Genomic DNA, 22,102 nt, shown 5'->3' on the forward strand with positions numbered 1-22,102 from the left:
GGATGTCACTTTATCAGAAATCTGCTTAAAAATTTATACAAACGACTAGCTTTTTTAAAAAACAAGCCAAAAAAGAATTCACCATTCACTGAGAGTTTTATTGAAGGACAGAAGCAAAACAGCAGAAGCGCCATTCTGAGAATCTCAAAATCAAATACTCTGAATTCACACTCTCAAAAAAATGTGGAATATGTGAGCCATCACCAGAGAACAGGAACAACCGAGGGCACACAATTAAAAACATACCACAGTCAGCCAAGAACAGAGCATAAATTATTGTCTATTCCAAGCAACAGCAAAGAAAAACGTATCCCAATCATTCCCGCCATTAAAACAGGTTAAATATATTGGCCAACCAACAAAATGTAAACATAACGAACCCCTCTCATTTTCCCAAATAAGTAGGCTTTTCACAGAAGGTGAGAAACTCTAGCAGACCTCGTTTTCCCTGGCTCAGTTTGATCTCGCCTCTTCCCCGAGGCGTGAACGTTTGCTATGTGAGGGCTGAATGTATGGTATGTGCTCTGGCATGGGCTCTCCCAGGCTTACCCAAGTGTCAGCAACAGACTTAAGTTAAGCTTGTTATGACAAGACATCTTGTCTCGGGGCAAAAAAGAAAAAAAAAAAAGGTCTAAAAGATAGCCTCTCTAAGCGTAGCATCAGGAGATACTATCAGCATGAAAAACTGCAGAAGCAGTTTGGATTAAAAAGCTATACAAGGCTACAAAGTCAAAATAAGGCTAAACCATGCCTTTAAATGGTAAATTTATAGATAAGAAGACTAACCAAAGGGTTAAAATACGTATTTCCATCATAGTTGTACAATAAAGTTGTATTTGTTTTGTTAAAAGACTGTTGTTAGTGATGTGAGCACCAGAAGACACCGTTAGCATGAGCAAAAAAGTAACAGTTCTGACTAAACAAGGATAGAAAATAAAATTAAAGCAAAAGAAAGCTACTCCATGCCGTTTCATGCATATTCTGAGGTAAATTTATAGCTAAGACGACAAAGAAAAGGGTTAAAATACGCATTTTCAACATAGTTTTACTATTTAGCTGAATTTATTTTGTTAAAAGACTGTTGTTAGCGATGTGACCACCAGAAGACACTGTTAGCATGAGCAGAAAGTAACAGTTCTAACTAAACATAGGCTAAAAAAAGGCTAAACCATGCCATTTCAACTCCTAAAACCCTGCTCTGGTCACAAATCCAGTCTTAAACCACTCTCAGTTATGTTCTGAGGTAATTTTATATCCTATAAGGCTAAAAAGATGGTTAAACATATATTTTCAATATAGTTGTACTATAAAGTTGCATATATTTTGTCAGAAGACGATGTTAGCATCAACATGCAGAAGCAGTTCTGCCTAAACAGAGCTAAAATAACAAAAGACGCTTAATTGTGGATTTTCAAGCTCCTTAAACCTTAAAATTAGCTATTAAATAAAATTGTAACAAAGACAACAAAGCTACAGGTTAAAAGACACATTTCTAACATAATTTTACTATAAAAGTTGTATTTATTTTGTTAAAAGACAGCAGTTAGCAAAGCGATGTTAGCTCCAGGAGACATTTTTAGCATGAACCCACAGAAGCTGTTCTGACAAAAAAAAAAAGGCTAGAAAAAAAAAATAAAAAAGCAAAAGAAAGCTACTCCATGCCTTTTAATGCATATTCTGAAGTAAATGTATAGCTAAGAAGACAAAGCAAAGGTTTTAAAGACGCATTTACAACATAGTTGTACAATAAAAGTTGTAGTTGTTTTGTTAAAAGACTGTTGTTAGCGATGCTAGCACCTAAAGACACTGTTAGCATGAGCAAAAAGCAACAGTTCTGACTAAACATGGTCTTCCAGTATTAAACCATTCTTAGTTATGTTATATCTTAAGTATTGTTATATCTATTAAGACAAAGATGATGGTTAAAGATATATTTTTTACATAATTGTACCATAAAGTTGTATATATTTTGTCAGAAGATGATGTTAGCATTAACATGCAGAAGCACTTCTGCCTAAACAGGGCTAAAATAATAAAAGCTAAATCATGGATTTTCAAGCTCCTTAAACCTTAAAATTAGCTATAAAATCCAGGCAACAGAAAATATGTTAGCAAAGTAAGCCTGACTGAAAGCTTGTTTTAACAGTGGAAGCAAAAACCAAAAGCATGCCACTAGAGGGCACTTCTACCATGAATCAATTTAGCCAAAATTAGGATAAAACTACACAAACTTATCGATAACCGTTTTACTGCTCCCTACTAACATCTCAAAAGCTGCTTGCATTAGCATGTTAGCAAAGAAACAACAATACAGTTTTTACTATACTGAGACAGAAAAAAACGACAAAACCATTCATACTTCACAACCCCCACGTCTTGCTCTGAGGTAAATTCTGACTGGAAACACTATTGTTAAGAGCATTAATAGCAGTCTAAGCTATTTGTTTGCGCCTGAGCAGAAGCTGTGCTGCAACATGTTGAGGAAATGTCCACCCCCAAAGCACTGGGGGAAGGAACGGAAGGAAAAAGTGATAGTAAGCAGCAGAGAGTTTGGGAGAGGAATGTTCCCTCCATGCCCGAGGGGAAAAAACTCCATACCATAAAACCAAAGTGGAAAAACTGGTTTTCTCTGAGCTTAACTACAAAGACACTGGAACTGCTACGTTAGCATAGTGTTAGCAGAGCTTCAGTGTGATTAGTTAACCAGCTCTTGGCCAGGATTGTATATTTAAATTTAAATTAGCTTTGGTAACCCTTGGATATGCTAGTCAAGCTTATTGAACCAGTAAGGTGCTGGTTATGGTGGTCATGTTTTCAACTATCTTGGTCAAGCTTGGTCATACTGGTTCAAATCAAGCTGATCATGATTGTAGACCAGCTAAACCACCAAACTCAAACAAAAACATGCCAAAAAATGCTCAAAATCTTAAAATCTTAAAAAATGCTAGTTTTTTTCAGCAGGTAAAGCTTAAGGTACCATTCTACACCCTTCATTCAAGACTTATAAAGACATATAACTTCATGACAAATGTGACAATGACAAAAACCTCAAACCAGATGAGAAACAACCTCCCAATTCCTATTCCATTTACATATACAGCTAGCACTGCAGATCTACCATCACCATGCCATCTACAAAGGCCAAACATGAGAAACAGTTGAAAAGTCACCGACAAAAACAAAAAAGTGGTGCCCATCAAGTCTCCTATGATCGCTTCTCCCCTTCCGCTAGATCCAGGAGCTCCAGCACCCTTTCAAGAAGGGCAATGACTACATGTTTAGAGTTGGCAATCCAGGCAAGGAGGCCTTCTGGAATGTTATCTCCTAGAAAGTCCAGGAGCTTCAGCCACTGCTGGCTCATGTCTGCAACGACAGGATATCCAAGCAGAGGTTTAGCGCAAAGGCCTCTCGACAATGGACAGCCAAATCAAACCATCAAAGCCCAGTAAAACCATGCTTTAAATTACATGAGAGCCACTGTACAGCTCACAAATATAGTTACCACCAGTTTATCAGGTAAAATTTCAGGTAAAAGTTTCCCTAAATTGTAAATGAATACTGAAGTAATCCAGACTATGAAGGAACACACAAAGAATCATTTGTAAAATGATTAAAAATATTAAACAAACAAAATACTCTGAAGCATTTAGGTGCTTCTTTTTTATTGTGATGTTAACTTGCAGTTCCTGAGAGAGGTAACTCCTGTATCTACTGTAACTGTAGATTAACGCTTATTTATACACAGCAATAATCAGCACGAATCTAAGGACAATCCGCCATGCTGATTCTAATTTGTGATGCATGTGCACATGAAGGGGGATTTGTTAAAGTTTGTCAACATCACAACATTCTGCAAACCAATCAGTGTTTAGTATAGGGAGACTCCGCCCACAAAGAAAATGACAAGCTCACTAAACTGCAGTGTAAAACTAAAACTAATCAAACTAAAATGTACAGTACACAATAGGGGTGTGCTGTATCGTAAGCAATAATATTGCCAAGATTTTATACCCTGAAATATTATGCAATATCACCCACCACTTATTGTCAATCAAATCAGGGTACTACTTTTTTGCTGTTTTTAGCAAAAGGAAAAATTCACACTGTTCTTATTTCCAATTATATATCTACTAGAGACCGATTATATCTGTCCAATATTGTTTATATTGCTTTAATCCTGAATATATGGAGATATTTGGAGTGCATTATTAGTATAATGACATTCTGGACCATAGACTTCTGTTACAAATCGGATACAATTCTTGTATTTTTTTAAATCTCATTTAGGGGTGTGACATATCATATCATATGCAATTATACAATTTAATTTACATTTTGTTGCAGTAGTGTATTCTTAAAATATTTTTTCTATTTCAGTGTTTCATCATATGGCCAAAAGTATTGCTAATCGCAAAAATACCATGAAATATCATAATATTATTTTAGGGCCATATAGCCCACCTCTAGTTTACAACTTTCAGCTGTAAAAACGCCCTAAAATCAACTAAATATTTGCTTCTATTACACAGTCTTTCTTATTATTGATATTGTAGCACAATTGCCTTTGTAACAACAGTAATTCTCCTCCAGTAGGCAGGCCTTCCACTGTTCCTAGAGTTGCACGATGCATAGAACATTTTTTCATGCTTTTTTGCAGTTCCATTATCGCTGTTTATTAAAAGATTTTGAGTTAAAGAGGATGAGAAAATATGATCTATTTGGTTATAAAAACTCTGCAAGTTAAAATAGTTCCATTGCTACTCTGTTTGTAGCTGCGCTGTTTGGTTTGTAAGCTCTGCATCAATGCTAGATTACCTGTATGTGGTGGAGTAATACATGGAGAGCTTCAGTTACAGTGCATTACCGGCTGATAACGGTACTCATAGAACACCTCTCAGCCAATCACATTGCAAGATCAGAACCAACTGTGGTATACTAAATAATGCCGCCTATCATTACATAGAAGTGTCCTCTTAGGGTCAAATTAAACAAATTGTAATGCACTTACTGTTAACCGAACAGCCACAAACAGCCAAAACAACTGTGCTGACAGCCTCGCTGTGCTAACTCTACTGGGATAGTAATGTGGATAATGTGACAAAGGAACATAATGTGACAAAACAGATCCAAAGGAAATATTTTTCCCACAAAGCACAACAAAAAAGTCAGCAATGCCAAAGAGTTTTTGTAAACACAATGATCCATGAAGCACTCTTCCTTCCTAGACTCTAAAGACTCTCCTTTTTGTGAGTTTCCTTTGTGGATTCACATTTAAGAGTAGTAGGTATACTGCTTTTTTTAGTCTGAAGATCATCAAACAACAGCACTGGTAAAATTTAGACTATAAATATTATTCTAGAAAATAAAATAATCTAATCAAATGAAACCTTCATACGTTCAAGATCTTTAGAACTCAACAAATGGTTATTTATACAGTGTTAGAGTGTCCACCATACAAAAAAATTATATATTGGAATGACATTTTCGCTCAATCGCATTTGCCATTTGTATCCATACCCCTTGTTTTCAAGTGTAACAAGCAGAAGTGGTGAAATTCTCACCCTTAGAATTGGGAGCACCCGAAACAGATATAGCTATAGCAGTGAAGCGCTAAAGTTCAGCAACCTAGCTGCAGCCTCTGCCATCTGATGCCATCATTTAAGGTGGAATGGGAAAGTTACCAAGCTATTGAGATGAAAAACTAGATTTTTCTTAAGCTTGTTATGAAGAAAATAGCCATAAAACATTGAAACTACACATTAAACTATGGTAATATAATGGTTATTGTCATTTTTAACAAGGAAAATACTTCAATTTGTGGGTTTCTTTGTTCCCTTGTGCCGCTATCTTGCCAGTGATTCACATAAACCTCTGTTTGAAGGGTCATGTAGCCCTAACACCTCCCCCTTTACTCCACCCAAATAAAAACGGACTTCCTACCCCTAGGTGTGAACACGCAAAACAGAGTTGTATAGCTAAGTGGTAGAGCCGATGAGGTGAATGTATTCAATTTCAATATGAAAAATGGAATACACTTATAATACATGTACAAAAAAAAAGGGTATTTACCTCCTTGTTCTCCACCACCTAAAAATAAAGAATGAGAAAACAAATACACACATTAGATACACAAGATTTTTTTAAGTGTAAACTTATTCACTAAATTAATTTAAATTAAATTAAATAAACGGAACTAAGTTAAGTTCAGGCATTATGTTTCACTCTATAATTATTAGCACAATTTTCTGTGTTTGGCCTCACTTTTCCTTTTACAGTCTATGTGATCTAGCACTGCATGCTATTCAGGGAATATTAAATGTTAAATAATTACCGCTGTTGTCGTAGTTAGAGTCACCGGCTCGTGCTGCAGCCACACACACCCACACACACAGGGAGAGAGGAAAAAAACAAACATATTCAATACTAGCGATGCAAAATTGCATGCACAAATTATATTGCAATTTAAAATAAATTACTGAAATTCTAATTCACTGAAAACAGTGATTCCATCCATTTCAATGTAATAATCAAACACTGGGTACCACATGAGTTTAGTTGATTTCATTATCTAATTATATATATATATATATATAATATATATATATATATAATATATATATATATTAGATGTGTATATATATATATATATATATATATATATATATATATATATATATATATATATATATATATACACACACGCTTTTTTTGATGATTATGAGTGTACAAACATGATCTGTACAGAGTTATATTTCATGTTTAATTTTCTTACAAAACATAAATAAGTTATGCAATCAACAAGAAAAAAATCGTCATATTTAACATCTTTTAAACAGACGTTTGAAATGTTTGCATACTGTATAACTTTAAATTTTATAATCTGCTTTGATACAGCGGGGTATATGCAGCAGCACATCTGAAGGAAAAAAGCATCAAGCTGCTCTTTTGAAGGCATTTGTTGCTTTGGCACATTTAAATAGGCTGGATTTGCCTGTGTGGTAAACTGAGACAGACTCCTCCCTGCCTGCAGGAAGGGTTACTGAAGTTCAGCCTGGCAGGGCGGCACCCGAAACGCTATTGGACGATTCACCATGTGGCACTCATTTACTGTGGTAAGCGTGGATTTCCATTATTTTGCTCTTTCCCTTCTTCCAGTTCTCCTAACCTCCTGTAGTACAGAGTGGCCACACATTTGGTTTTGATGATTGCCATAAACATCCAGTTATATTAGGTAACAGCACTTCTGCATTGTACAGTAAGTACTTTTACCCTCCACCATCATCATGTACTGCCTGATTAAGAAAATTCAATACTGATCTGCATTTATTCTGTACAGAAAGGCGGGTGCCTACCTCCCCCACGGCCTCCCTGACCAGGATCAGGCTTGTAGTCACCGTTACCAGCCACATCACCCAGGTCTGAATCATCAAATCCACCACCTACAATAATAAAAACACGTTAATCACGACTGCATTTCACAAATATCAATCTTAAATTATAAACACGATAAACACAAATACATTTTGCACTTTGGAGATACATTTTTTAAGCATGGTAGCGATGATATGTAAAGAAGTGAAGTGTAAATGAAGCTGTATTAACTCGCAAAAAGCAGATTACATAAAATCTTTTTAATTACATATTGTCGCTGTCCCATGAAAAACAAGCTTCTACATTTTTGTCGATTTTCTGGTGCATTCCTGATTAGTGCCAGTTTCATCATACCGTGTTTGATGGTCTTTGCAACTGCACTCGAGGATACTTTTTTTTTTTTTTTTAAGTTCATGACCTTCATTTTTTTTTCTTTACTTTACTAAAGAGTAGTTCTTGCCATATTGTGGATTAAATCATTATTCAAATAGAGCTATTCACTGTATACCTGTAACTCTACCTCTGCACAACTTTACAACTGATGCTCTCACTGATGCTCTCGAACACATAAAGAGGCAAAATATTCAAGTAATTACCTCTTGACAAGGTCAGCACAGCCGTGTGTCCAAACTGGACACTTTGACTGCACGTTTTTCATTGGTCAGCGATGATATGTATTTTTTGCACTTTAAGGCGCACTTAAAATCCTTTCACTTTCTCAAAAATCATCAGTGCGCCTTATAATCTTTCAGGTAATCAGTCAGGTTGTAAAGAGCAGTAAAGCCACTCCGCTGAAGTACAGCATTATAAATACGTTTCAGCTGGAGCAGTGTTAGCATTAGTCGCTAACTGCGCTAAGCGCTAGCTCTTTTGGCTGTTCAGAAATGAGTATATTGGACTGCAGCCTGCTACTATCCCCTGTCCTTAGTGTTGTGTCAAGCAGCCTTTACTTAATAGCCGCTAATGCTAATGCTGCTGCTTCCAGTGCTTTTGTTTAAAACTACAGTTCTGTTTACATAGCTTAGCGTTACTTAAATTAGTTTTAAGTGGAAACATTGGCGACACCTTTGCTGCTTACTAGTGCCGTATAATGCGCCTTATAATTCGCTGCTTATGTATGAAAATAGACCAGAAATGCGCCTTAGTCCTAAAAATAGAGCATAAACATAAAGCATATGGAACACACATATACAGCGGGTGAAATAAGTATTGAACACGTCACCAATTTTCTCAGTAAATATATTTTTAGATGTGCTATTGACATGAAATTTTCACCAGATGCATACCTGTCAAGTTTTAGATTTAAAAATAAGGGATATTTTCCTCTGTCCGCTTAAAGCCGTCCCATCAGCCCAACGAAGGTTCAGTATCTCTTACATTTTAAGGCAGGTTTACAAAAAATCTAAAATAACCACATGTGAACCACCTACACACTACAATTAGATTATCAGAATCTGAAATGTTGTGGACATTCCTACATATGTCATTCTTTTAATACAGCCAAATTAAAAATCCTTTTCTAGATATAAAAAAAAAGTTAAGATTTCATGTCTTTTTTGCCATAATGCACTCTTTTATATTATATAATTATTTATTTAATAGATTTAAAATTGAACAAAAGGTGCACAAATTCCGCAAAATGACTGTAGGTGACCTAAAAATAGCATTATGAGCTTTTACTAAAAGGACATGGATCACATATAATCCATCAAAAAATTAATCCTAAGTGGCCTACACAATTAATATTTTTTAATTAATACTTCTTTCTTTTGATCACTCCTGATCAGTTCAGTTAATTTCGGTCCTCTCCACATTCTAGTTAAACTGAGTCACAAGCTGTAATTTTTTTATTTTAAAAGGTTTAATCTGTGTGTTTATTTCGGTTTATTTTTAAGCCGCTATAAGAAAAATCTCATCACAGTTTACATGATTAGCCTACCGTTACCTTTCTTTAAGAAAAATCGCTGTATATCCAGATATGTTTTAACATCAGCAGCTCCGACTTGCTGCCTGAACTCACAGCGACGGAGGGGGCTTCCCCACACTGACCCTCCTTAGCAAGCTGACTGGATGTTTCTCCTGAAAGGCGGGACTTTCTCCTTGAACCGGCTCCACGATTGGTTAAGAGACACAGAGCGGTCAGTGCCCTGTCTCCTCAATAATATATATTTTTAAATCTTATTAATTAATTAATATAAAACGGGACATTTACAGGAAAATACTAATACGGGAGGACGGCGGGAAAGAGGAGTAAAATACGGTAGTTTCCCGGCCAAAACGGGAGACTTGACAGGTATGCAGATGTCAGATGTCACCCAAGTAATCCATACATACAAAGAAATCAAACCATATATGTCCAGAAATTAAGTTATGTGGAGCAATGTGGAATGGCACAGGGAAAAAGTATTGAACACGTGAAGAAAGGGAGGTGTAAAAAGGCATGGAAAGCCAAGAGACCAGCTGAACTCCCTCAGTAATTAGAGAGCAATCCTGCCCCTTGTCCGTGCAAATTAATATCAGCTGGTTCAGTCCCAAATGATGGCCTGGTATCACACAAGAAACATCTCATGATGGGTAAAAGTAAAGAGCTCTCTCCAGACCTTCGCAACCTTATTGTTGCAAACCATAATGATGCATTTGGATACAGAAGGATTTCTAAACTTCTGAATGTTCCAGTGAGCACTGTTGGGGCCATAATCCGGAAGTGGAAAGAACATCATTTCACCATAAACCGACCTTGACCAGGTGCTCCTCGCAAGATTTCTGACAGAGGAGTGAAAAGAATTATCAGAAGAGTTGTCGAAGAGCCAAGGACCACTTGTGGAAAGCTTCAGAAAGACCTGGAATTAGCAGGTACAATTGTTTCAAAGAAAACAATAAGTAATGCACTCAACAGCCATGGCCTGTATGCACGCTCACCACGCCAGACTCCATTGCTGAAGAAAAAACATGTTGAAGCTTGTTTAAAGTTTGCTGCACAACATTTAGACAAGCCTGTGAAATACTGGGAGAATATAATCTGTTCAGATGAGACCAAAATTTAACTCTTTGGATGCCATAATACACATCATGTTTGGAGGTCAAATGGCACTGCACATCACCCCAAAAACACCATACTAACAGTGAAGTTTGGAGGTGGGAACATCATGGCGTGGGGCTGTTTTTCAGCATGTGGTACTGGCAAACTTCAAATAATTGAAGAAAGGATGAATGGAAAAATGTACAGAGACATTCTTGATAAAAATCTGCTGCCATCTACCAGGATGATGAAGATGAAACGTGGGTGGACATTTCAGCAAGACAATGACCCGAAACACACAGCCAAGGAAACCCTCAATTGGTTTCAGAGAAAGAAAATAAAGCTGCTAGAATGGCCCAGTCAATCACCTGACTTGAATCCAATAGACAATCTATGGAAAGAACTAAAGATCAGAGTTCATAGAAGAGGCCCACGAAACCTTCAAGATTTGAAGACTGTTTGTGTGGAAGAATGGGCCAAAATCACACCTGAGCAATGCATGCGACTAGTTTCTCCATACAGGAGGCGTATTGAAGCTGTCATTGCCAACAAAGGCTTTTGTACAAAGTATTAAATCAATTTCAGTAAGTGTGTTCAATACTTTTTCCCTGTGCCATTCCACATTATTAAAAAAAACTTAATTTCTGGACATCTATGGTTTGATTTCTTTGTATGTATGTATTACTTGGGTTGTTACCAAGATCTGTTGAACATCTTATGTCAACAGCACCTCTAGAAATATATTTACTTAGAAAAATGGAGACGTGTTCAATACTTATTTTACCCGCTGTATTATATACACATATACAGTCAGTCCAAGAAGTATTTGATCCCTTGCTGATTTTCTTCGTTGGCCCACTAATAAAGACATGATCATTCTATACGTTTAATGGTAGATGTATTCTTACATGGAGAGACAGAATATTAAAAAGAAAATCCAGAAAATAAATCTAAGGAATATATATTAATTGATTTGTATTTCATGGAGTGAAATAAGTATTTGATCCCTTAGTATTCATTAGCAGTTCTGGCTTTTACAGACCAGTTAGACACTCCCAATCAACTTGTTACCTGACCTGAAGCCACCTGTTCTCACTAATCACTTGTGTGAAAAACACCTGTCCACAGAATCAGACAGATCACACAGATTTCAAGTCTCCATCATGGGTAAAACCAAAGAGCTGTCACAGGACCTCAGAGTCAGAATTGTTGACCTTCACAAAGCTGGAATGGGCTACAAAAAGATTAGTAAGGTGTTGGATGTGAAAGTAACAACTATTGGTGCAATTATCAGAAAGTTTAAAGAGTATAACATGACAATCAACAGACCTCGGCCCGGTGCTCCAAAGAAGATTTCGCCTCGTGGGGTGGCAATGATGCTGAGAACGGTCAGAAATCGTCCTGCAACCACTCGGCAGGAGTTAGCAAATGACCTGAAGGCAGCTGGGACCACAGTTTGCAAGGAAACAATTGGCAACACTTTGCGCAACAATGGATTCACATCCTGCAGTGCCCGAAAGGTACCCCTGCTGAAGAGAGCACATGTGGAGGCGCGCCTCAAGTATGCCAATGATCATTTGAAAGATGAACCAAGTTATTGGGAGAAAGTTTTGAACTTTTTGGCCTCAACTCCACCCGCCATGTGTGGAGGAAGAAAAATGCTGCCTATGACGCCAAGAACACTGTGCCCACCGTCAAGCATGGAGGTGGAAGCATAATGTTTTGGGGGTGTTTCTCTGCCAAGGGTACAGGGCTACTTCACCGCATCACTGGGAAGATGGATGGAGCCATGTACCGCACAATCCTGAGGGACAACCTCCTCCCCTCTGCCAGGGATCTGAAAATGGGCCGTGGTTGGGTCTTCCAACATGATAACGACCCTAAACATACAGCAAAGGCAACAAAGGATTGGCTCAAGAAAAATCACATTAAGGTCATGGAGTGGCCCAGCCAGTCGCCAGACCTCAATCCGATCGAAAATCTATGGAGGGAGCTGAAGGTCAGAGTTGCCAAGCGACAGCCCACCAACCTTCATGATTTAGAGAGGATCTGCAAAGAAGAGTGGGCCAAAATTCCCCCTGGTGTGTGTGCTAAACTTGTGGTTAACTACAACAAACGTCTCACTGCTGTGCTTGCAAACAAACGCTTTGCCACTAAGTATTGAGTGTGTTTGGCAAGAGGGATCAAATACTTATTTTCCTCATTGAAATACAAATTAATTAAAATATATTCTTTAAAATTATATTCTGGATTTTTGTCTTGATATTCTGTCTCTCCATGTTAGAATATATCTACCATTAAAAGTGCAGAAGGATAGTGTCTTTATTAGTGGGCAAACAAAGAAAATCAGCAAGGGATCAAATACTTCTTGGACTCACTGTATTTTTGCTATATTATATATATATATATATATATATATATATATATATATATACACAAAGCTGTACAGTAATTCTATTCAACTCAGTTAGAACTGAATGGATGACGTATTTTGTGAGGTGTTTCATTAAGGTCATATGATTGTGTTTCCATGCAGTATGGTTTTATTTATTGGCACAGCAACTGTTTGCACCTTTAGGGGACTGTTTATAAATCAGCAACAGATAAAAATATCTTCTGTCAATCATGTATATGTGTGTGTGTGTGTGTTTATTTGTGTGTGTGTGTTTTACCTCCTCCTCCAGAAGGTTTCTTTGGATCTACAAGAAAGATCACAATTTTACATTTAATTATCAATACAAAACAACCGTTCTCTCACGGACACACTCATTCTCAAATCATAAATCAACAAAACTATTCATACCGTTATCAAAAGCATCAGTGATGTCGAAATTACCTGTCAATCAAAACACAAAGTCAGTAAACATTCTGCTACAGTCAGTCTGAACACTCAATAAGATATCAAAACCCACTGGATGTCAAAAAGATAATGAGCACATCAGCCACTGATTTCCTTTTTTCCCTCTCATCAGGTATATGTCAGGAATATGTTATCGTGAGTGTTTTGATTACATTACTTGGGAAATGGCTGAAATAACAAAACATATACAGAGCTTTCAGACCTTAAATAATGCAAAGAAAACAAGTTCATATTCGTAAAGTTTTAAGAGTTCAGAAATCAATATTTGGTGGAATAACCCTGGTTTTTAATCACAGTTTTCATGCATCTTGGCATGTTCTCCTCGACCAGTCTTACACACTGCTTTTGGATAACTTTATGCCTTTACTCCTGGTGCAAAAATTCAAGCAGTTCAGCTTGGTTTGATGGCTTGTGATCACCCATCTTCCTCCTAATTATATTCCGGAGGTTTTTAATTTTATAAAATCAAAGAAAATCTTTTTTAAGCGTGTCTTATTTTGTTTCCAGAGCAAAATGAATGCAAATTGGCACCCCTAGCTACTGGAGCTTTTATTGTAGAGTCACTTAGAGTAGATTTTGAAAAATGTATAGAGGATTATTAACCATTTCTAGTTGGTACTGAATAATGTATAATGCATAATAAAACATTTATAATAGCTAATTGACTTTTTAGTATAGATAGTGAATCACTTATAGTAGGCATTGAATAATGTATAGAGGACAATAATCCATATATCGTAGGCAGTAAATAATGTATAATGCATAATGAACTTTTAGTGTGAATGCTCATAATGATCAGGATTAGGCTTAAGGAGCCTAATAAAGACTGTCTTACTAGAGTCTCCAGTTTTAGATGGGTCTCCTGCAGGCTTCTTAGGCTTTTCTGGTATGTCTAAAAGATGAGAAAACAAACTGTAAGACATGGACACGACACGGTGAACTAACTCTAAATCTTGAAGCTAAGAAAAGCCCTCGTATACTAGTATGTGTGCACAGACTCCGCATATCAGAGCTTCAGAAATAAAGACCGTACCTGGACCAAGGGCATCAGATAGATCGAGCTCAATGTTACCTGTGAGAAGCCAAACATAGAGACATGTCAGAAAACAATAACACTAAGGTATGTAATCTGAATATAGAGACACTGTGTTTAAACGCTGTATTTATCGCACTATAAGGACCATTTAGCTAAGCTAAGTAAACAAAACTGTTATTAAAAAAAGACTTTCTTTTAAAGTCAAATGAGTGCTGGATGGTAATCTACACAGATTTCTCTCCTAATAACGGTTTATTTAGGTGAGTAAAGCACTCCTGTTTATTAACAGTAAGCTTGGATTCACAAATTTCTCCAGCACAAAGGCTGGAGCATTGGCAGCTACACTGAGGAACCCTGAGTGCTTCGGTAAGCCAGGGTGACATTTGCTAGCGGTTCGTCCCACGTAGCTCGTTTTAACACTTTAAACAAACAGACTACACTCCAACATACTCGCCTCTGAGCGACAAAAGAGCTAGCGCAGTTAGCAGCTAATGCTAATGCTACTCCAGCCTCGGTGCTGGAGAACTAAACTAAAACTCCTGTATAAAGCTGTACTTTAGTGGCTTCAGTGGCTTTACTGCTCCTTACAACTTAACTGGTAGAATTTATACATAAGAGGCACTGGATTATAAGGCACACTGACGATTTTTGGGAAAATGAAAGGATTTTAAATGCGAAAAATACAGTACACCCACTTCATAATTGTAAACAATTTGTCTTCAGTTATCTGATTATTCCAGTAAACAACACATTTTTTTTTCTTAGATCAGAATCTGATTAAATAAAACTTGATTTTAAGCTCAGTAATCAGATTTCTCAGTTCATGTAAACTATATTCTGGGATTTCTCAGTCTTGCATAAGTAAAAACAGACCCTGGTGCAGCAAATGAGCGAACAGTGTTTAACACATCAATAATCTTAATTTTAAATAATCATCATCATCTATATGATGATGTTCATGTTCATATTGCGGATTGTTAATAGAAGACACAGCACGAAGTTTGAGTACTGTCTGAATAATGTAAATGTGTTGATTGGACTACTGACAATGTATAAGCATTTATGTGTATTAGTGTATGTATGTATGTATGTGTGGCCTCACCATCTCCTCCAGCTTTAGGAGGTTTTACTGTAGAAATAAAAACAGAACAGACACACAACAATAATGGTTACTTGTGTCACAATATAGCAGGGGTGTCCAAACTTTTTTTGTTGGGGGCCAGAAGGAGAAATATATTTGAAGTAACAGGCCACAGACTCAAATAATGAAATATACCCCTTTAAATAATACATTTTCCTGATTACTTTCATTTACACACCATTTTACTTGACTTACTATCTTTATCTGTAATTAACAGTGTTGTGAAACTAAGATTGGCCCGTTTTTATGCGCTACAACGGCGCACCCTCTCTGCTTTTAGACTCTTTGGCCCGTTTTTTCTGCACTACAACTGAGCACTCTCTCCACTTTTAGACTCTTTGGCCCGTTTTTCTGCGCTACAACTGCGCACTCTCTCCGCTTTTAGATTCTTTGACCCGTTTTCTGCGCTACAACTGCGCACTCTCTCCGCTTTTAGACTCTTTGGCCCGTTTCTGACACCTTGCGCTGAATCTCACATTATAAAAACTTGCTTAACAGCGGGCCAACTTTCATTCTATTTTTAAAATATCTCGAGGGCCGCTCCAAAAAAGAAAACGGGCCGCAAATGGCCCACGGGCCGTAGTTTGGACACTCCTGCAATATAGCAACTGATATAAAAAGCATGAAATACCTATGCAAGCAGGAATAACCATAAACCTAGTGGTAAACGTTTACAGCTTAGGAAAAATACATAACTTGTTCATTTTTTAAGGTAAACTAAACATAAAATATGGAATTGTATTATATTAACAATATTTATGTATACAACAATTCTAGTGTATAACAAACTATAGTTCAAGAGCTTAAAATTAGTATGCTGCAATTTAAGTGTGAATCTCCAGATATCAAATCAGAACCTCTCTAAACACACTGCGAATAAGCCCACCCTTTGTTAGTCTGATTATGACATCACTGCCATAATTAACATCAGATTCAAAGACCCCAGAATAGAACCCTGTGGTACTCCAAAAGATATATATGCTAAATCTAACAGTTACTAAACAATTTACAATAGCTTCTGCTATAGTGTTAAGGCTATGTTCACATTATAAGCCCCATTAACCAATTTTATTTTTTTTACTCAGATTACAATTTTCTATCTTGATGGTTCACAAGTATAAACGTATGTAACACACATGCACACCCTGATACTCAAATGGGAAAAGCCTGGTAAAGAAATATTGTCTGTCTGTTTTAATGCCTGAATGAATGAATAAATGAATGAATGAATGAATGAACTCAATCAATCAAAAAAAAAAAATACAAACTTTACCTGGAGGTGGAGTTGGTTCATCATCATCTTTAAAAGAGAAAGGCAAAATTATAATTTTTTTTTTCATTCCAGCAATTCTTGCCACACATGGACACACACCCATCTATGGACACACTCTCAGTCTTGCTGATGCCTATAACACTATTTTTAAAGTTTTTTTCTACCCTATTTTAGTAGTAGTATTTCAGTAGTTCATTCATCTACTGTTTACATTTCTTTTGCACTGCTAAATTTAAATTTTAATTTATATAACTGTATTTGCACTTTCTGTATGGCTGACATCAGTTATCCTCACTTTATGCACATCAACTGGCGTTCATTACACACACACACACACACACACACAAGACTGTATTTTTGTACTTTTAATTTTATTTTTATTTTATTGTATTTATATGTATAGTTATATCTTATCTTTTTGCAACTTTGTGTATTATACATACTTTCCCCTCGGGGATCAATAAAGTATCTATCTATCTCTCTCTCTATCTATCTCTCTCTCTATCTATCTCTCTCTCTATCTATCTCTCTCTCTCTCTATCTCTCTCTCTATCTCTCTCTCTATCTCTCTCTCTATCTCTCTCTCCATCTACCTCTCCATCTACCTCTCCATCTACCTCTCCATCTACCTCTCCATCTACCTCTCCATCTACCTCTCTATCTACCTCTCTCTATCTATTTTCAAAAATAGCAGCATAACATATTACATACCAATCAACTGTCCTCAACAATTCAATTTCTGTATACTGTAAAAGTAGGCTAATCATCTTAAGAAGAATGTAAATGTAAATGTAGGAAGAAGAATAGTGCACTACAAGCTTCTTACTTACCTAGAGCATCGAAAAGGCTGAGATCTGCAAGAAGATAAACAGTAGATTAGCAAATAATTTTTTCATCCATCATTTTCTGCTTTCCATAAATGTTCTAGGTTAAAAATTCAATAATAAATTGTATTTCGAAGATTCTGGACACCCTGGCAGAAGGCAAAGTGTGGCAGTAAACAGTAAACTAATAATAATAGTAGTAAAAAAAACTCTAATATGAATCATAGTATTTTGTTTGGAATTAGTTCTGAAGCATTCCTTCGTTGCTATGCTGAACAACTCCATAATGCATATTTAAGGAATTTAATAAAACTCACTGTTTCACAACAGCATGACTCAAACACTAGAGAGAATTCTGCTTCTGGGATTGCCAGATGTGCCAACTCGTGATTAAAAAGATTCACCAAGGTTTAGCATAATTATGAATCATGAATAATCCTAACTGATGTCCACATTCATTAGCCCTGCTGTAATGGAAAAGTTACAAATAATGAATAAATCATGACTTAAACAGTTTCTACTTTTCAGTAGACTATTCTTTAAGGAGGAATCCTGACGATTTTTTCCTGTAAATTAAAAAAATATATAATGTTTCTGAGAGGAGAGGGTACAAAATATCACAATAAATTGCATCAATGTGCTTCTGCCAACATCCCAGCAAAACCAAATACAGGTGCACCTTAAAAATATTGCTGAAAAGTTACTTTATTTTAGTAATTCAGTTTAAAATGTGAAATGTTAGGTGAATTTCATATATTATAAAGATATATTACACACGGAGTAGAATCTATTTTAAGTGTTTATTTTATTGTTTATTTTATGATTATGAATTACAGCCAATAAAAAAATTTAAAAAAGCTTTTCTGAGACACTGATATTTTTTTTTTATGGCTGTAAGCCATAATCATCAACAATAAAATAAATGAACGCTTAAAATAGATCACTCTGTGTTTAATACATCTATAGAATATATGAGTTTCACATTTTGAACTAAATTACTGAAAGAAAGTAACTTTTCAATGATATTCTAATTTTTGGAAATGCACCTGTATATTAACCCTATAAACAAGGTGTCTGGTAGGTCTACCCAGGATTTTTTTTCTAGCCGTAAACACTTCTGCTGGTCACCTGAGCTACTATGGATCTGCTCATTCATGCATTGTTTAACTAAATAAACACAGAATTAGAACTAATGAGAGCTGGTAAACTACAAATTCACAACAATGCATGTTTTAAAAATACTTTTCTCCACTAGGGGTGTGCCATATCGAATCGTACACGATAATATCGTCAAAATGTTTAAATATTGTAAACGATATTATACCATAAAATATCGTGCCATATCACCCATCCCATTTCCCATTATATATCTACTAGAGACCGATTGTATCTGTCCAGTATCATTTATTTGACTTTTTAATTCTGGATATATGGAGATATTTGGAGTGCATTATTATTAGCATCAGGACATTTCATTTCATTGGATCATTGACATGTTACAAATCTGATAAAATTCTTGTATTTTTTATTATATCTCACTTAGGGGTGTGCAGTATTATATTATATTAGTATTATATATATATATATATATATATATATTTTTTTTTTTTTTTTTTTTTTTTTTTTTTTTTTCTTGCAGTGTATATTGTATTTTATATTAAATAGTTTTTTTAAAAAGTGTTTTGTCCTATCGCCAAGAGTATTGTTATCGGGAAAATATCATAAAAAATCGTGATATTATTTTAGGGCCATATCGCCCACCCCTATTTTCCACATTTGACGCACATATTCTCACTAGAGAGATCCCCAAACTTACAGACTGTCCTTATAAAAAACTGCTTTAGTATGAAAAGTGAAGTACCTATTCAACCCTGAATTTAAGAGCCTTTTTTTTTTGTAACAAAAAAAAAACAGCATAAAGAATCATAACTTTCTGTACATTCTGTAAAAATTCAAATACCTAATAGAAGAGATCCATCAGCCACAGCTTAGAGCCTAAAAGAAATACAAGACTGGTGCAGAGTTGGCTAAATTCCTCCTGAACAGGTAAGCACTGAGCTTCAGCTAAGGTTAGCTAACCACAGCTAGGTAATCATTCACAGCGACTAGTAGGGATGAGTATTTTAAGAAATATCAACCTTCATATTCAGCTGTCTGTCTGTGTGCTGCTGGGTTATTAATAAAGCCAATATTTTAGAAACCTAGTGCTGGTTAACACTGTCATGCTGAAAAAGGATTTTAGTAGATGATAAAAGAACTTTTATGTGAAGAGTAAAGAACCTATTTAAACCTAAAACCTAAATCTAAAGTAAATTGAGAGACAATGTTGGCCCAATAGAAAAGAACCATTTAGGAACCTTTATTTATTTATTAAGGCTGTAATTTGTTCTAGCAGATGGATAGACCTTTAATATGATTCAAAAGACTCAAATTCATAGCTATTTAAAGAAAAACATGAATTAATTTTTAAGCAGTATTTTTGTAACAAATCAAGCACTGTATTATTAGCATGTAAATCCAATGTAAGTAGTAGGTTATGCAGATACACAGTGTACATGACCGCCTATGTTCAACTGTAATAAGTGTGTCAGGGTTTGAAAGAGTACAGTGGAATCGGCTAAAAACAAACTGCGTCATTGTTTTTCTGCAAGGCCCATAAACCTCAGAGGTTCAATAAACCAAAACCAGATGAGTGAAACTTCTCAATCCAGCACAAAATGTGTCTGTCTCTCTGCGAAGAAATATCCTAACTGTCCTTAACAAACATGCTAAAAACTCTAACATGGCAACAATAAACAGAATTAAGTTACAGGTCTACATAAGGCCCGTCACAATAATTACATTATCGACTTATCGATCAATAAATGGACATAACCTCAAATAATTTTAATAATCATGATATCATCCATTGTGTTTGCACTTACATATATTTTGACTTTCGGCACAGAGAGAAGCACAGAGAGACAGGGAGTGAGTGAACTGAAAACGTACTTTTATTATAAAAAAGCCCTCAATTAACACCCAAAACAAACTTAAAGAAACGTAGTAACGGACCAGTGCTGCTCTAGTCGCTTAACTTTAGTGTCTCTTAGGTTTGTGTTGCCTCAGGCAGGTTCTTTATGCTGGTCCAATGTAGGCCAGCTGGGACAGACCGGGGCTGCACGTCAAGAGACTCAAGGGACTCAAGGGACTTCTAGACAATCTACATTTTTGATGGTCCATCTTTCAAACTGGTCATCAAGGGATTTATATACAATCATTTAATAACCAATCTCTCAAGCTTTTTTTTGTACAACCTGCCCATCAAAATGGTCTTGTGACTACCAGATGATCTACATTTCCGGTAGTCTACCAACAAAACTGGTCCTCAGCCTACCTTTCTTACAGTCCACCAAAAAAAATCAATCTTCAGTAATTCCCAAACAATCTACATTTTTGATGGTTCATTTTTCAAACTGGTCCTCAAGGACTCCCAGTCAATCTTAACGGTTTAGGGTCAGTCTCTCAAACTTTTTGTACAACCTGCCCATCAAAATGGTCTTGTGACTACCAGATGATCTACATTTCCGGTAGTCTACCAACAAAACTGGTCCTCAGCCTACCTTTCTTACAGTCCACCAAAAAAAATCAATCTTCAGTAATTCCCAAACAATCTACATTTTTGATGGTCCATCTTTCAAACTAGACCTTAAGAACTCCCAGTCAATCTAAACGGCTTAGGGTCAGTCTCCCAAACTTTTTGTATAGTCTATCCATCAAAATGGTCTTGTGACTACCAGATGATCTACATTTCCGGTAGTCTACCAACAAAACTGGTCCTCAACCTACCTTTCTTACAGTCTACCGATAAAATCGATCTTCAGTAATTCCCAGGCAATCTACATTGTTGATGGTCCATCTTTCAAACTAGTCCTCAAGGACAATCTACACGTCTTATGTAGGGCTGCCACGATTAGTCGACTAGTCACGATTATGTCGACTATTAAAATAGTCGACGACTAATTTAATAGTCGATTAGTCGTTTTTTTTTTTTTCTTTGTTTTTCTCTCCAAACTGCTGCGACTGCCTTTCTGTCCTGGACGCACATGCGCAGTAGTGGAAACCGGGGTAGGTAGTGGACGACATCTCAGGACATTATACAGACAGGCTCTGGTTTCATGGCTACCCCGCTACAGAACTCAAAAGTGTGGGATCACCAAGAAAATAAAAGTGAAACGCGTGCAATGCAATATCTGCAATGAAGAACTTGCCTTCCTCGGCAGCACAACCGCGATGCACGAGCACCTGAAAAGGAGGCATGTTGTGGCTGATTAAATGACGAAGAAGCGAAATTGCTATTTAGCTGCTAAAATTAGCGTAAACAGAGCGTTAACTTAGTACTTAACTTACTCATCTTGATAGCTTTAAAACAGAGGTCACTAATAGGCGGACCGCGATCCGGATCCGGACCCAGACGTTGTCACAAATGCCGTCCCAAACCGATAAACTACAGAGAAGGATTTCATTCTGACAGTGGCTTCTGTTTTCAGTGCTTTTCGGTGCAGTAAACTCACAGATCAGTCGTGTGGTGTAAAATCA

General features: G+C 36.3%; 1 protein-coding gene across 4 annotated transcripts in view; it reads right to left on the bottom strand.

Annotated features, from left to right (window-relative positions):
- cd99 (CD99 molecule) overlaps window positions 1-22,102 on the bottom strand; it is a 39,947-nt gene that overhangs the window by 7,138 nt on the left and 10,707 nt on the right. For 2 of the 4 annotated variants that reach the window (XM_049469630.1, XM_022674663.2), the window contains exons 2-11: window positions 17,531-17,554; window positions 16,701-16,727; window positions 15,389-15,415; window positions 14,284-14,322; window positions 14,086-14,142; window positions 13,194-13,226; window positions 13,063-13,089; window positions 7,353-7,439; window positions 6,332-6,364; window positions 6,070-6,087 (exon numbers count right to left, since the gene is read on the bottom strand). In XM_049469630.1, the coding sequence (XP_049325587.1) occupies window positions 6,070-6,087; window positions 6,332-6,364; window positions 7,353-7,439; window positions 13,063-13,089; window positions 13,194-13,226; window positions 14,086-14,142; window positions 14,284-14,322; window positions 15,389-15,415; window positions 16,701-16,727; window positions 17,531-17,554 (372 nt within the window). Of the gene's footprint in view, window positions 1-2,911; window positions 3,364-6,069; window positions 6,088-6,331; window positions 6,365-7,352; window positions 7,440-13,062; window positions 13,090-13,193; window positions 13,227-14,085; window positions 14,143-14,283; window positions 14,323-15,383; window positions 15,416-16,700; window positions 16,728-17,530; window positions 17,555-22,102 lie in introns of those variants that run through there. The other 2 variants (XM_022674665.2, XM_022674664.2) reach the window with 2 other exon arrangements.

Source organism: Astyanax mexicanus, chromosome 21 (genome assembly GCF_023375975.1).
Source record: "Astyanax mexicanus isolate ESR-SI-001 chromosome 21, AstMex3_surface, whole genome shotgun sequence".
In the NCBI taxonomy this organism is placed as follows: domain Eukaryota; kingdom Metazoa; phylum Chordata; class Actinopteri; order Characiformes; family Acestrorhamphidae; genus Astyanax; species Astyanax mexicanus.